Raw genomic sequence first — 13,998 nt, forward strand, 5'->3', positions numbered from 1 at the left:
ATTTGAGAGTTTTTTTCCCAGACTAGATATATTTTCCTTGTTGTGGTAATGTTGGCATGTCACTGTCGGGTCAGCTTTGCCACCTGAGATCTTTGCAATTTAGACATTTTAAGGAACGTTGCCCATTTATTACATCAATGAGCCCGCAAGCTAAGTAGCTGGTGCTGTCATCAGCCAATTAGAGAGACAAGCAACAAGCAAAGGCATTATCCTCATCTTTCTCTTCCTCAGCCATGAAGACGGCAGTCAGCTCGTCGTACTCTGTGTGCGTCGTCTGCAACCTGCAGATGACGTCTGCTGCGCAAGCGCAGCTACATCTTAATGCTCGCTCGCACCTGCGCAGGCTGAGGAACATCAAAGCGCAGGCACCAGGTATTGCAACATTCATAGCATTAGCATTGTTGTAAAGCAGGAATTCTGCCCTACTGTTTCATTCCCCCTGTTCCTAAGTCACTTTATTCTTCTCCAGTTTCCATACCTTAAATCATGTCCATATAAACCAGTCTCTGAGTTGCCGTGCGCGTGTCCAGTAACGCTGATTGGCCGCATTGGCCAATCTGTCAGTCACATGATGCAATATGGGCATGGTCGGCCACTCGAGCGCGAGACTATATAGAGGCCTTTAGGGGCTTTAGCAGCATTCTTGCTGCTAACAGCATTAGGAGACTTAATAATGTGCAGTGTTAGCAACAACATTTTTATTTTATTTTTTTATAAATGTTAGCAGCAGTGGGGTTAGCAGCATTTGGGCTGTTCTCACAATTGACCCCTCCGTAGAAATTGCGTCATCCGCGTCGCTGACCAATCAGAGGCCAGAGATCTGCCTAAACCACGCCCCTTATTGGCGTCCGCCATGACCTCTAACAAAGTCACATGGTCCAGTATAGCTTTTGTTAGCGTTTTAGCACGTATTTGGGTTCCTTAACAATAGATATGGTTAAGACGTGTAGTCACGGACTTTGTAATAGTGACGACAGGTATCCTGATAGCCTAGTTGGTGGAGTTAAATTCGTACCCTTTCCAAAACCGAAGACCGAGTACGAAAAATGTCTTCGATGGATCAAACTTTGTGGAAGACGGCATGATCAACTGAATCCATCTAAAATCAACCGGAACAGAAGACCGAGTACGAAAAATGTCTTCGATTGATCAAACTTTGTGGAAGATTGCATGATCAACTGAATCCATCTAAAATCAACCGGAACAGATATGTGTGCACGAAGGTAAGCCCTATATTTGATTTTCAATACATGTCCCATATAAATGAATTAGCAGTTCTTCGCTTGCATAACATAGCTACGTGTGAATGATTGACACACTTGATCTGTGTTGAGCGATACTTTGCGAGGACCTGACTGCACAAACGTGTCTCTTTGTTGGCGGCTAGCGAGCTAAGCTAAACCGGACTAGCGAGTCCTAAAAGCCTTCGACATGCACCGAGACACCAAGACTGAAGGAAGGATGTTTGAGGACACTAAAGTAGTGATTGTCGTACTCGGTCGGGACTTACGTAGGTTCGGCACTAATTCAAGAATAATTATTGAGGGGAGCGCGTGACGTTACACAAAGAAAACGAGGGAAACAACTCGTAAATCAAGCCTCGCCTTCTTCTTTTCCTTCATAAGGCGGTTCACAAACGGCTATACAGATACACATACAGATTCTGCACACAAGTGTGATAGGTAACACGAAAATAGGAAACTGTCAATGTTGAATTCGTCTTTGGGTTAAAATATATTATGTGGCTTCTCGGTCTTCCTCTGACTCCAGAAAGATCTCGCACTAATATCGATGGTTTCTCCGTCGATATGCATGTAAATACCATTGAAATACCCCTCGCTGAAATACTTGAAGCCCTGCTGTCTGCTCTTCAACGATATTTCACTATTCGGTAAGAATGCGAGTGAAAAATCAGCTGGTAAATCGGACAATTTCGCTCTCGTCTTTTGTTCCTGCGACGCCATTTTTGCTAATTGTTTGTCTGAGGTTAGAAAGCGTGGGGTGACGTAACTTCAGGAGGCGTGGTTAAGTGCCCTGTACGGAGGGGTCAATTAGAATGCTTTGTAATGCTTGCAGCATGAGTTATGTTATCATTGTTAGCATCAAATGCCACTGGTGCCTTCCTGTTGCTGTCTTACAGGGGGCGGGCCACCTGTCCTCTTTCCCCAGGCTTCACGACTGCAGACAGCGAATCACAACAGCCCCCCCCTCAGCTCTAACTCTGGTAGGACCGCCTATTTCCTCCTCCCTAATAATAAATAATGAATGGGAATTAAAATCAAATACAGTAATTAACTTGGGAATAGCAGCAGGACTCATAATTGTAAAGTGAGAGAATTAGAATACAGCAAAGGAATAATGTGTGAATATTAGGAGGAACATCAGTGAAAATAATGCATGTAAAATACAATTCTAACTGTAATACAATAGAGTCAGAATTAGGGAGATGATCAATGAGAATTAAAGAGGGAATGTCATTAGGAATAGCAAAAGGGACAAACAGCAGGAGAGAAATTTGATTACGCAAATAGAATACAAGTGGAATAGGAAGATATAAATCATAATATTAGTGTTGGAATGATAATGTCACTTGTAATGTCGAATTCAATACTACTTTGATGACACAAAGAGGTAAGAGTTGGAATGTTGGATATTAAAATGGTATCAGTCAAAAATGAGTGCTAAAAATATAGGGAACATGTCATGGAATAGTATTGGAAATATCAAGTGATGACAGAGGGAATAATAGAGCATGCTAGAGGTAATGCAGAAAAGAAATAACAGTGGGAATCCATATAGGAATGACAGAGGGATTAGGATTATGACTAAAATGTAGGATTAACAATGGGAATAGCAGGAAGGTGACCAGTGGGAATAAACGGAAATGTCAAAATGGAAAAATGGAATATCAATGCGATAAGAGCATTAATAAAAAACAAAGTATAACCAAGATGATACAAAAGGAATAAAAATGGGGATTAAATGTGAAGTTATCAATGGGAATAAAATTTGAAAGATGAAGAATTGGTTTGATCGAAAGGAGGAAAATGAGGGAAAATGAGAATAGATGGAATGAATAACAGTGAAAGACAGTTAATTGTAAAAAGAAAAAAGCAAGGTTATCACCAGGAATAAAAGAGGAAAACAGTATCTCTCAGAATACACAAAAGGAATGACAGCAGCAATCCCATTTTTAGCATCGGAATCAGGAGTTGAATCACACAAAGAGAATCGAAGTGGAAACTTTGGGAGGATAAAAACTGGTAAAGTGCATGTGGAGTGTGTGTACCAGAGGGGATATTACATGGAATAACTGTGCAACGGGAATAAGCAAACATGTGAAGAAATCCTGCAAGAAAATGAGGTGCAGCAAGATTACTTATTCCAAGTATTTTACTCTCTCTGTTGGTGGCGAGTAGACAATCCTTCTGGAATGTCAGCGCTCACTCTGCAGTGTGGAAACTGGATTAAACGAAAACAAAGTGGGTCATCTTCATTGTTTCTGACATCATCATCCTCAGTAACTGGGCCACACCCCTTAAAGGCACACATCCAAAACACGATTACCAAAGTTCTGTATATAATGTATATACTATACTGTATATAATATATATACACTTAGAGTAATTACACGTCATAAAACAAGTTCATTTCTTGACACATTTTTTCATACAATACGATTCTGTATATTCTGTAAATACATAAGGTCATCACGGTGACCTGGTGGGGAGCATGTGATCAGGGTTTAAATTTGTCCGAAGGCATGAATGTGAGCGTAAATGCTCGTTTGTTGATGTGTGCCCTGCAACTGGCTGGCGACCAGTCTGTCCTGTGTCTGGATGAACGACTTTTCTAATCCTCTTCAACCCATGCACACATATACGCAAACACACGCGAACACACGCACGCATGCACACACCCGCACACACACAACAGCTGTTATTACATCCTTGTGTGCGTATCACTGTACACGCATTAAACATTCAATCACACACATTCATCCTCATCCGTCCACTCTGTGACGCTCTCTCAACCTTGTCAATGTCTCCAGGACAACCCTGTTAGTGTGTGTGTGCTTGCGTGTGCTTGTGCATGCGTGCGTTGGCAGAGCACCCTTTCAAGAGTTGGGTCAGATGATGTCATACAGTTTTCTGTGTGCTCTCTGTATATGGATGTGTCTTCGTGTGTGCGTGCGAGTGTGTGTGTTTGTGTAAATGTCCGTATGTGCGTGATTGCATGATGATGAAGGAGTCTATTAAGAGTCAGGTCAGATGATGTGATCATGGCTAATACAAATGGTTGTGTGCAGGTATGTATTTACATACGCGTGCGCATGCACGTGCATGTGTGCACTTGTGTGTGTGTGTTTGCAAATGTGTAAACATGTATGTACTTTAAAAACCCCATCTTATACATTCTATACATTTTATGATTTTGGTATTCTTCATGAACTCTGATGTAGCACTTCTTTAAACATTACAGTTTTGTTGTGTTCTTTTCATTTTCTTATTTACACAACTGTTCCTTATTTAGTGTGTTGATCTCGTGACTGCTACAACTCTTTACCTATTGTTTGTTTTGCATGCTCTTTCGTGTGCTTTCTATATAGTCTCTGCATTTAGAATCCTCCGACAGTGCATGGGCATCCGGTTTGATCACGGTTCCCAGAAAAAGAAGCTCTAACCGCAGTTCTTTGTGTACCACAGGCCAAAGTGATACAGAAGGACTGTTAACTCCTTCCGCGTGTTGACTAGACATTAGACCTGGTGTCGGGATCCACAAGGTTTTCGTCACTCTATCTGAAGAGTGGATCCTGGCAGGTTTCCCTCAGCCTCGACCAAAGACAGCATTCTGTTCCCCTCGTGAACACTGGCAGTTCGAGGTCTATCCAATGCATAAGGACCATTTGAGCGGTAAATGGAAACTGTCATTGCAAACATTCCCAGACGGGAGTGCTTGGTGTACCTGGACGATGTCCTCGTCCATGGAAGATCCTTCCAGGCCATGCTGTATTCCCTGAGGCCTGCCCTTTGAGCTGGACACAGGTGGAAGCAGTGTCAGTGTGGGAGCTGTGCTGTTGCAGTGGTAGCTAGAAGGAAATGTTGTGGCCTACTTTAGCTGCACCTTCAAAAAAAAGAGGTGCTACTGTGTGACTAGATGTGAATCATTGGCAATTGTGTTGGCCAAATTGTATTTACGATAATACCTGTGCGACGTGCTTTTTACAATTACGACAGACCATGCTGCACTACAGTGGTTTATGACTTTTAAGGAACTATAAGGAGAGGTAGCATGGTGGCCGGAGGAGCTCCAGTTTTTCAACTTCTGGGTGGTTCATCGGGGCTGGTCTCAACATGTTAATGCTGATGCCCTTTCTCAGAGACTGTGTGCTGTGGATGAATGTGGTTACTGTGATCGGCAGGACGCAGGGGAGATGGAGGTGAGACTGCTAGTGGGCCATCATGCTGCAGTTTGGAGGTGGTAAATTCTGCAGAGTGGGCAGACAAGCAAGATGAGGACAGTGATCTCAGTCCAGTGCGTGCGTTTTAAGTGCTTGCAGGCCATTTCAGGAGAGTGTGATGGAACTGTCTACGGTTACTGAAGTCCTTTGGTGTAAGTTCAGCATTGCGGATCAGTGATGGCGTTAATGCAGGGTGCATGGAAGGAGCCAGCCACTGGGGAAGAGAGGTGACAGTTGGTGGTGTCCAGGTCCCCATAAAATGCTGTGTTTAGAGCATATCACAGGGGCATTGGTTTAGGACACTTTGGGCGTACAAAGATCCTCTGTCGACTGGATTCCAAGGGTTCTACTGGGGTCACCACAGGTGAGATCTGTCAGACTTCTGCCACTGCTGCAATGGATGTGTAGGTTACATCGGACCCAAGGACCAGTTGCATGCACCACTTCAGCAGCAATGGATTGGGGCACACATGGAGCCGGTGGCTGTGGAAATTATAGGTGTCTTTCCCTGTAACGGAAAGAGGAAAGAGTATGTGTTGTGTGCTATGGACTATTTCACAAAACGGCCAGAGGTTTATGCGTTACCAGACCAAGAGGCAGAGACAGTGGTGGATGCGCTGCTGCCAGGCCCAGGAGATTTGAACACCGGCAGAGGTGCCATTTGAAAGACCGCCGGACACCCCGGTGGACGAGCTAGGATTGGAGTACACTTGGAAACTGCAGGATCGACTTGAGGCTGCACATGAAGAGTTTGTTTTCAAAACGAGACATAGGCATTTTTTCAGATTTACGAAACTCGCCCCAAAATTATCCAGCTCCGAATGGATAATTTTGGCGCGAGTTTCGTAAATCTGAAAAAAAATGCCTATGTCTCGTTTTGAAAACAAACTCTTCACATGTTAACTTGAGACCAGCTGGCAAAGGCTTGTATGAGACAAAAGAGGAACTACGATGTGCGACGCAAGAGGTGGGACTTCAAGTCATGGGAGATGGTTTGGGTGTACTCACCCAAGCAGAAGGAAGGTTGCCCCAAATTTGACAGGCAATGGGATGGACCGTGTAGGGTGATCGAGTGGGTAAGAGATGTCGTATCTATATAGGCTGTCCGTTCCTCCTAAGGGCAGAAGGGTTGCCCTGAGCCAAGACCAATTAGCACCGTACAGGGGTAGAAAAATTGCCCTTGCTGAGATAGAGCCCGGAGCAGCAGCGAGCCTGGAACATGTTGTGGTTCCAAGTTTTCCGGATCACACCCCTATTGCTCCTGTTCGGCCATTGGTGCAACCTGGCAATGACCATGCGCCAGACCTTAACTGGGACAGATACCGAGGCGGAGATGGTTAAGGTTCAATAATTTTTTTGTTGACCCCTCAGGGCAAGCAGCTTCATAAAGGGGAGGGCAGTAATATCTGTAATTAGGAACTTACCCCATTAAGAGCAGAGGTGGGGATGTAAGGTTGACTAGGCGGGAGAGTGAGGTGGCCAAGTAGCAGCTCGTTGTTGGAGATTTCAGTCTGTTGCCACAAGTTGATTAAAATAAGTTAAAATGCAGTGGTGATTCCTTTCCTCATTGTCCATTACTAAAGGCATTACAATATGCACTGAGGTCCTGTTGTTTGTGTTCCATTGCGCTTTGTTCGGTCATCTTGCGCTGTAGTTTTTGGAAAATTATTCTTGCTGGGATAGAGACTTTGGCCCATTATTTACACCCACAGAGACTTCATTTCCATTTATGTAACATTTCTTTATATTTTTCAATAACCAATACATTTTTACAACAAAAATTTTCACAACTTTCATTTTTATTCCACTACTTTTTACTGTTACAGTATAACCTTTCTTTACATATAAATACATGTTGTATATTTTTAAACTTGTCTGAAATATTTATCACTAATATACATCCAATGACTTTTATTTGTATTGTAATTTTTATCTGACTACTTCAACTATTTTTTTTCCATTTTAAAACTTGTTTTCATTGAAATGTAAAATTTTGTTTAGATACTTGTGTTTTTAGCTTTTATTTTTGCTATTACAGTACTTGTCATTTCTATCCCCTTTCCTTGGAAAAGTAAAATGTATGTAAAAAGTTTGCATACTTTTCTTTGCATTTAAGGAACCTAAGGGCTTTTATTTACATTTAAAAATATCTTTACATATACCATATTTTTTTAAACGTCACATTTACATGTCAATGTCATGTCAATGGTATGGAGTGTAGGATGTTTATATCATGCAGGGAACCTCATTACAGTTGGAGCATGATATAAAAACAAAATACTATGATTAACACATGGTGACAGCTGCTTCAGTCTCTCTGTGTGTGTTTGTGTGTCACCTTGTTATATCACTTCATTCCAACAATGCTGAAACACACACACACACACACACACACACAACACACACACACACACACACAGAGGTTATATGAGGCATCCATGTCACACGAGAAGATGTCACGTGATCCTGCTGATTCTATTTTTGCATTTTTTTCAGCAAGAAATCTGCTACTGTAAAATGAAATCAATCACGTTCTTTCTTTTCATTGATGAACTTGTTAAGGTTCGAAAAAAAAAAACACTCGGAATGAGGCTGAGCACCATAGATGTCTGTAGAAGCCACACCTCTTGACCCAGGTGATGTGGCAGCCATTAGCAATAGCAAAGTTTTGGCCATCAGCGAATAATTTAATGAGAGCATGAAATGGGAGTGTTGAATAAAAATCAGTGGCACTTAACTTAACTGTGGTGATTAATGAAGGTTATTTACCTGACTCTGTCCCTCATCATTCTGTCCGAGGGGACGGCTACAAGGCTCGTCACATCAGCCAAACGTTTCATTTGCTAGTCAGAACGAGGGCAAAGCATGAAGCGTGTCCTCTCTCAACCTCAACTAATTTGTCCCTGAATACACAGGCTCACAGGAAATATGGACATATCTACAGGACTTACATATAAAGTACCCAGGGGCACTTTGACACACCCAGATTGCTTTTGTCTAATTTATTTTAGCACCTAGTAGTTGAACAGTTCATGAAGAAGTCTCATTCCTTACATTTACAGTGAGTAAAATAAATATTTCAACACTGCAATTTTGCAAGTTCCCCCACTTTGAAATCATGGAAGGGTCTGAAATTTTCCATCTTAGGTGCATGTCAACTGTGAGAAACAATTGGGAAAAAAATCCGGACATCGCAATGTATGATTTAAAAAAAAAATGTATTTGTATTTTACTGTTGCAAATGAGTATTTGAACACCTACCAATCAGCAAAAATCCAGGTATTGAAAGACCTGTTAGTCAGCATCTAAAAAGTCAATTTACAGTCCACTTATTCTAAATTAGAAACACCTGTTTGAGATCATAAGCTGCATAAAAATACCTATCCACACAACCCAATCAGTAAGACTCCAACTATTAAACTGATGAAGATCAAAGAGCTGTCAAAAGACACGAGAGACTAAATTAAAGACCTCCACAAGAATGGAAATGCCTACGGGGCACTTGCCAAGCTGCTTGGTGAAAAATGATCAACTGTTGGAGCAATTATTTAAAAAAATTGAAAAAACTATATATGACAGTAAATCTCCTTCAGGCTGGTGCGCCAAGCGAGATCTCACCTCATGGCGTATTAGTGGTCCTAAGAAACATGAGAGAGCTGGCACAACTGTTTCCAAGGTTACTGTGGGTAATAAACTAAGATGTCATAGTTTAAAGTCATTCACGGTGAAGCATGCAGTGGAGGCATCATGCTTTGGGGGTGTTTTTCTGCACATGTCACAGGATGACTGCACTGTATTAAGGAGAGGATGACTGGTGCCATGTATTGTGAGATTATTGAGAACAACCTTTTTCCCTTAGAGGATTGAAGATGAGTCATGGCTGGGTCTTCCAACATGACAATGACCTGAAGCACACAGACAGGATAACTAAGGAGCATATCAAGGTTCTGGAGTGGACTCGCCGGTCTGCAGACCTGAAGGCAATAGAAAATCTTTGGAGGGAGCTCAAACTTCATGTTTCTCGAATTCAACCCAGAAGCCTGGTTTATCTAGGGAAGATCCGCATGGAGGAATGGGCCAAAATCTCTGCTCCAGTGTGTGCAAACCTATTGAAAAACTACAGAAAACATTTGACCTCATTTAATGCAAACAAAGGCTACTGTACCAAATAACATTGATTTTTATGTGTTCACGCACTTATTTGCAGCAGTAACATACAAATAAATTCCTGAAAAAAGCATATTGTGATTTCTGGATTTATTTTTTTAGAGGTGGAAACACACCTAAGATGAAAATTTCAGACCCCTCCATGATTTCAAAGGGGTAGAACTTGCTAAATCGCAGGGTATTCAAATCGTTTCCCTCACTGTATCACTTGCAATGAGCTGCTTTAAGTGCACTGGCATCTCCATTTTAATTATATTTGAGATTTTGAGTAATCCATCCATTTTCTGTACACCTTATCCTCACTAGGCTCTCGGGCGTGTTGGAGGCAATCCCAGTTGACTCTCAGCAAGAGGTGGGCCACACCCTGAAGTGATTGCCAGAAAAGCGCAGGGCACATATAAACAACTAACAATTCACACTCACATTCAGACCTATGGGCCGTTTTGAGTTTTCAATTAACCTACCATGCATACCATCTCATTTTTCTGGAGTACCTGGAGAAAACCCACACAGGTACTGGGAGAACATGCAAACTCCATACAGACAGGGCCAGGATTTGAACCCTGGCAATAGAACTGTGAGGCAGATGTGCTTACCAGTCACCCACCATGCTGCCAGATTTTGAGAAATATCTGCAAAAATAGAAAATACATTGCAATACAGAAATGTTCCCCAAAAATTACCCCGATACAAAATAAATAAATAAAATTAAAAAAGTAAAATCTCCAGAAGAAATCATTGGGCTTTCAAAATACTTGCTGCATTCTACTCTGGTTGAAATTACCTTTCCAAACAGATCAGACACCACCATTTCGACATTTTTGGAACTTTTTTCATGTTGCTACTAACATAATTAGACATTTAATTGCGTGTAAATACTGTATATAAAAGTTTTTCTTACCCAAAATATTTTCCAACTTGTGGACTAATGTACATGTTTATTGTACGTACATGGAAGATTGTATGTAAATAAATCTATTCATCCATGTTACGTACCACTTGTCCTCACAAGGTTCCTGCCGCGTATTTCAACTGACTACGGGTGAGAGGCAGGACTGACTGACTGACTTAAATGGTTGCCAGCACATTGCTGGGCACACATAGACAAGCAATCATCTGACCTCACATTCATACCCATGAGGAATTTAGAGTTTTTCATTAACCTAGAATCCATGTTTTGTGGATGTAGGAAACCGGACTACCCAGCGAAAACTCACGCCTCCACAAGGAGAACATGCAAACTCTACAAAGGTGAGGCCGGATTTGATTCCAGGTCCTCAGAACTAACCAGTCACTCACCTTTCCACATTTAAATATTTTTTCAAATTTTCCCAAAAGGTGTCACCATTCAATTTACTGACTTTTCTATTCCCTAGCAACAATTCCTCTTAGTACGTTATGTTGATAACTATAAATCACAAATACAATGACTCAGACATCCACATAAATGTGAACATTACTAATATATTAGTAAAAAAGATTGTTGTGACATTGACTTGTGCTGATTGACAGGAATGACTGTCCAATATGGCGGCCACTGTGATGGTACTTTTTTTTTTTAATTTTGGAACAAAGGTCACAACAACACACAAAAATACAATCGTTATTCTTACGATTTTTACCAGCCGGAGCTTCTATAAGACTATTAAACGCTTTAAAAACATTTATGGTCTTAATAGCTTTTCGATTTTGAGGATTTAATCGAAAGAGCCTGTACAGCCTAAGTTCACTGTACAAATCAGCAAAAGATCTTTTTTTTGCGAGCAAATTTACATTCATGAATATGGAATCTTTCTATCAAGAGATTTATAATTTGTTGGATTGTACGTTACTATGTTTACAATCAGTGAGCCCTAATAGCAATAGCTCGGGCATCTCTAGTTGTTTACACAGTTGGTGACGTACTTCCGATTGTTGTAAGTGTTCTTTAGGTTCACTTCCTGCTCCATTCACAACAGCGGGAAAATGGACGGACGCAAACACTGGGGCGCTAACAACACACGACTGAACAATTACAACGCGATGAAAAATTTCGAATTCACCAGAACGACGAGTGCGCCACTCGGCAGCGGCTCGAGTCGCTACAACATCGACGTTAGCTTCCAGCGTTTCCCCAAAGACACCCACGGAGGCTGTCCTCGACCGAACAACATAAATACAGTGGAGGGATTTTGTTGTTGCCCGGCACACGAAGGTATGTAGCAGACGTTTCGTTAAGGATCGAATTCACTCCAGCGTTTTTAGTCCCGAACGCAGCAGCGTCCGTCGCAATTTTGGGGACAATTTGGTCACCGCAATGGCAGATTGCGTTCTTGCACAACAGATTTGCGTGAACTATGTAAACTAGAGATCAAATAGCTTTTGCTCTCTAACCTTTATCTAAAAAAAAAAAAAAAAAAAAAACTACTGTCAAGATGAGATGGAAAGGTGCGTCCCTGTATGGACAGTACAGAAAAGACACTTTCAAATTAATCAGATTACAGTTTCATTAACATCACACGAAACTACTGGAGCGTCGCGGGCGAGCCGTTGCTTTAACTATTGCTGCCGTAATGCGAAATTTTCCGGCTACAAGTTGGCGTAACCGAATATTTGAGACTTCTATCCTGCCACTCAAATCAAACCCGCGATTGCGTCCCCAACACTGTCTCCTCCACTCCGCTGTAGTTTGCCATGCTGACTCTGTGATCACGTGTCTGCATTTAGATTGCAGAAATGGCTACAGTCAAATATGTTAATAATTAGTGTATTTATTGTGGAATATGCATCCGCCCATTTTCTGTACCCGTTATCCCCACAAAGGTCGCAGGTGTGGTAGAGGTATCCTTGGGCGAGAGGTGGGCTACACCCACTGTTCCCTTTATTTGCACTTTAAGGCCTTGACCACTGTGAGCAACATCAGATGTGTGTCACCCATTGAAGTTAGATGGATTATTAAAAGAATCAAATCACAGCATTTACATTCCCATCAGAAAACTTTTATTAAGAACTATTGTTTTTTGGCAAATTTACAATGAAAATGTCAAACTTATATTCTTTTAACTACACACAAAAATATATTGGTAACCAACCCAACTCTAACCTATGAACTACAAATTTGAAAGCCCGCTTCCAAATTTATTTCATTTATTGACAATGATATTGCCGTCTGTTTTTCTTGCTGTAAAACTTATTGCTTGCACAATGTCTTTTGCAGCGACATGGTGACAGCAAAATGATGCTTGCAAACAGTTTTATGGTGAATGTTATTTTTGCTTTCTGTGTTTAAAATACAGAACTAGCTTTATGTATTTTTTTCTTTGTCTATGTTTTCATACTTGGTGAGGGTGTACCAACGTAGACATTTAACATTACTAACCTTCTCATCCTCCACTATTTGATTGAATTAGAAATTCAAAGGCATCAATTTTGCTACATCAGCTTTCAGGTATACTTAGGAACTTTGTCATGTGATTGTGAATTTGTTAAACTTACAACTGAGACGCATTCCTGTTGATGGCCAGGAGAATCTTGTCGATGAGAATTCAAACCTGTTCTGGGTTACATTTGTTTACCAGTGTCAGTGTATTGTTCCTTTTGTGTCTGTCGGGAACAATAATGGCACGAAGCATGGGTTTGCTGCTCGAAAGTCTTTATTGGCTCCTTTGAATACTACTCTTCCCCTGTCGCCATCACTCCTTTTCTTCTTCTAACTTTTTTGTCGCTGCACATGCCTGCGCAGTCCCGTCTCACCCACATATAGATGCACACGCCCACATACATACACACACACATGCCGAGCTTGTCACAATACCCGAAACAGAGAAAATCTCGTCCAGTTTCACCGCTTTTTCTTCTATTCACACATACTCTGACAGTCATTATAACTTAAAATAAATTTTTTTTTTAACTTTTGCCATCATTACCAAAGTAAACATAAGGAGCGTGTCTACCGACTCTTCACTTTATGTTGCCCAGTCCGGTTTGTGGGCTGCGCATAAGGACGCTATCATGGTCAACAACATTCACAGGCTGCCCAAGTGGATTTGTGAATTGGAAGGATGTGGCAGCCAGTCACCCCTCACTCACTGAGTCACATTTCAAAATGGCACAAACTGAATAGTTGTTTTATACTTGCTTCATTTCAAATGAAATTTGTTTGTTGGAATCTTTTTTTTTTTTTTTTTGAACTGCCACAACTTAAATTCTCCACGTATACATTTACAAAGGATGTATAACTGAACAGTGCATGTTCACTAATTCATAATACTGTTTAAATATTTGGTTAAAAATGTGATTACTCATGATTTGTAACAAGATCATTATTAAATGGGAATGTTTTCCAAAAGCAGTAATAGTCATTTGCACATAAACTATTGGAAATATTTTTA

General features: G+C 41.1%; 1 protein-coding gene across 1 annotated transcript in view; it reads left to right on the forward strand.

The window, feature by feature from the left end:
* Nucleotides 1–231: 231 nt before the first annotated feature.
* The window catches only part of LOC133512499 (zinc finger protein 385D-like), a 31,997-nt gene continuing 18,230 nt past the window's right edge, over nucleotides 232–13,998 (forward strand). Inside the window, exons 1-5 of the mRNA XM_061842207.1 lie at nucleotides 232–372; nucleotides 2,141–2,224; nucleotides 3,420–3,520; nucleotides 4,784–4,913; nucleotides 11,550–11,822. Of these exons, the coding sequence (XP_061698191.1) occupies nucleotides 234–372; nucleotides 2,141–2,224; nucleotides 3,420–3,520; nucleotides 4,784–4,913; nucleotides 11,550–11,822 (727 nt within the window). The 5' untranslated portion in view covers nucleotides 232–233. The remainder of the gene's footprint in view (nucleotides 373–2,140; nucleotides 2,225–3,419; nucleotides 3,521–4,783; nucleotides 4,914–11,549; nucleotides 11,823–13,998) is intronic.

This window comes from Syngnathoides biaculeatus, chromosome 14, assembly GCF_019802595.1.
Source record: "Syngnathoides biaculeatus isolate LvHL_M chromosome 14, ASM1980259v1, whole genome shotgun sequence".
NCBI classification, from domain to species: Eukaryota; Metazoa; Chordata; class Actinopteri; order Syngnathiformes; family Syngnathidae; genus Syngnathoides; species Syngnathoides biaculeatus.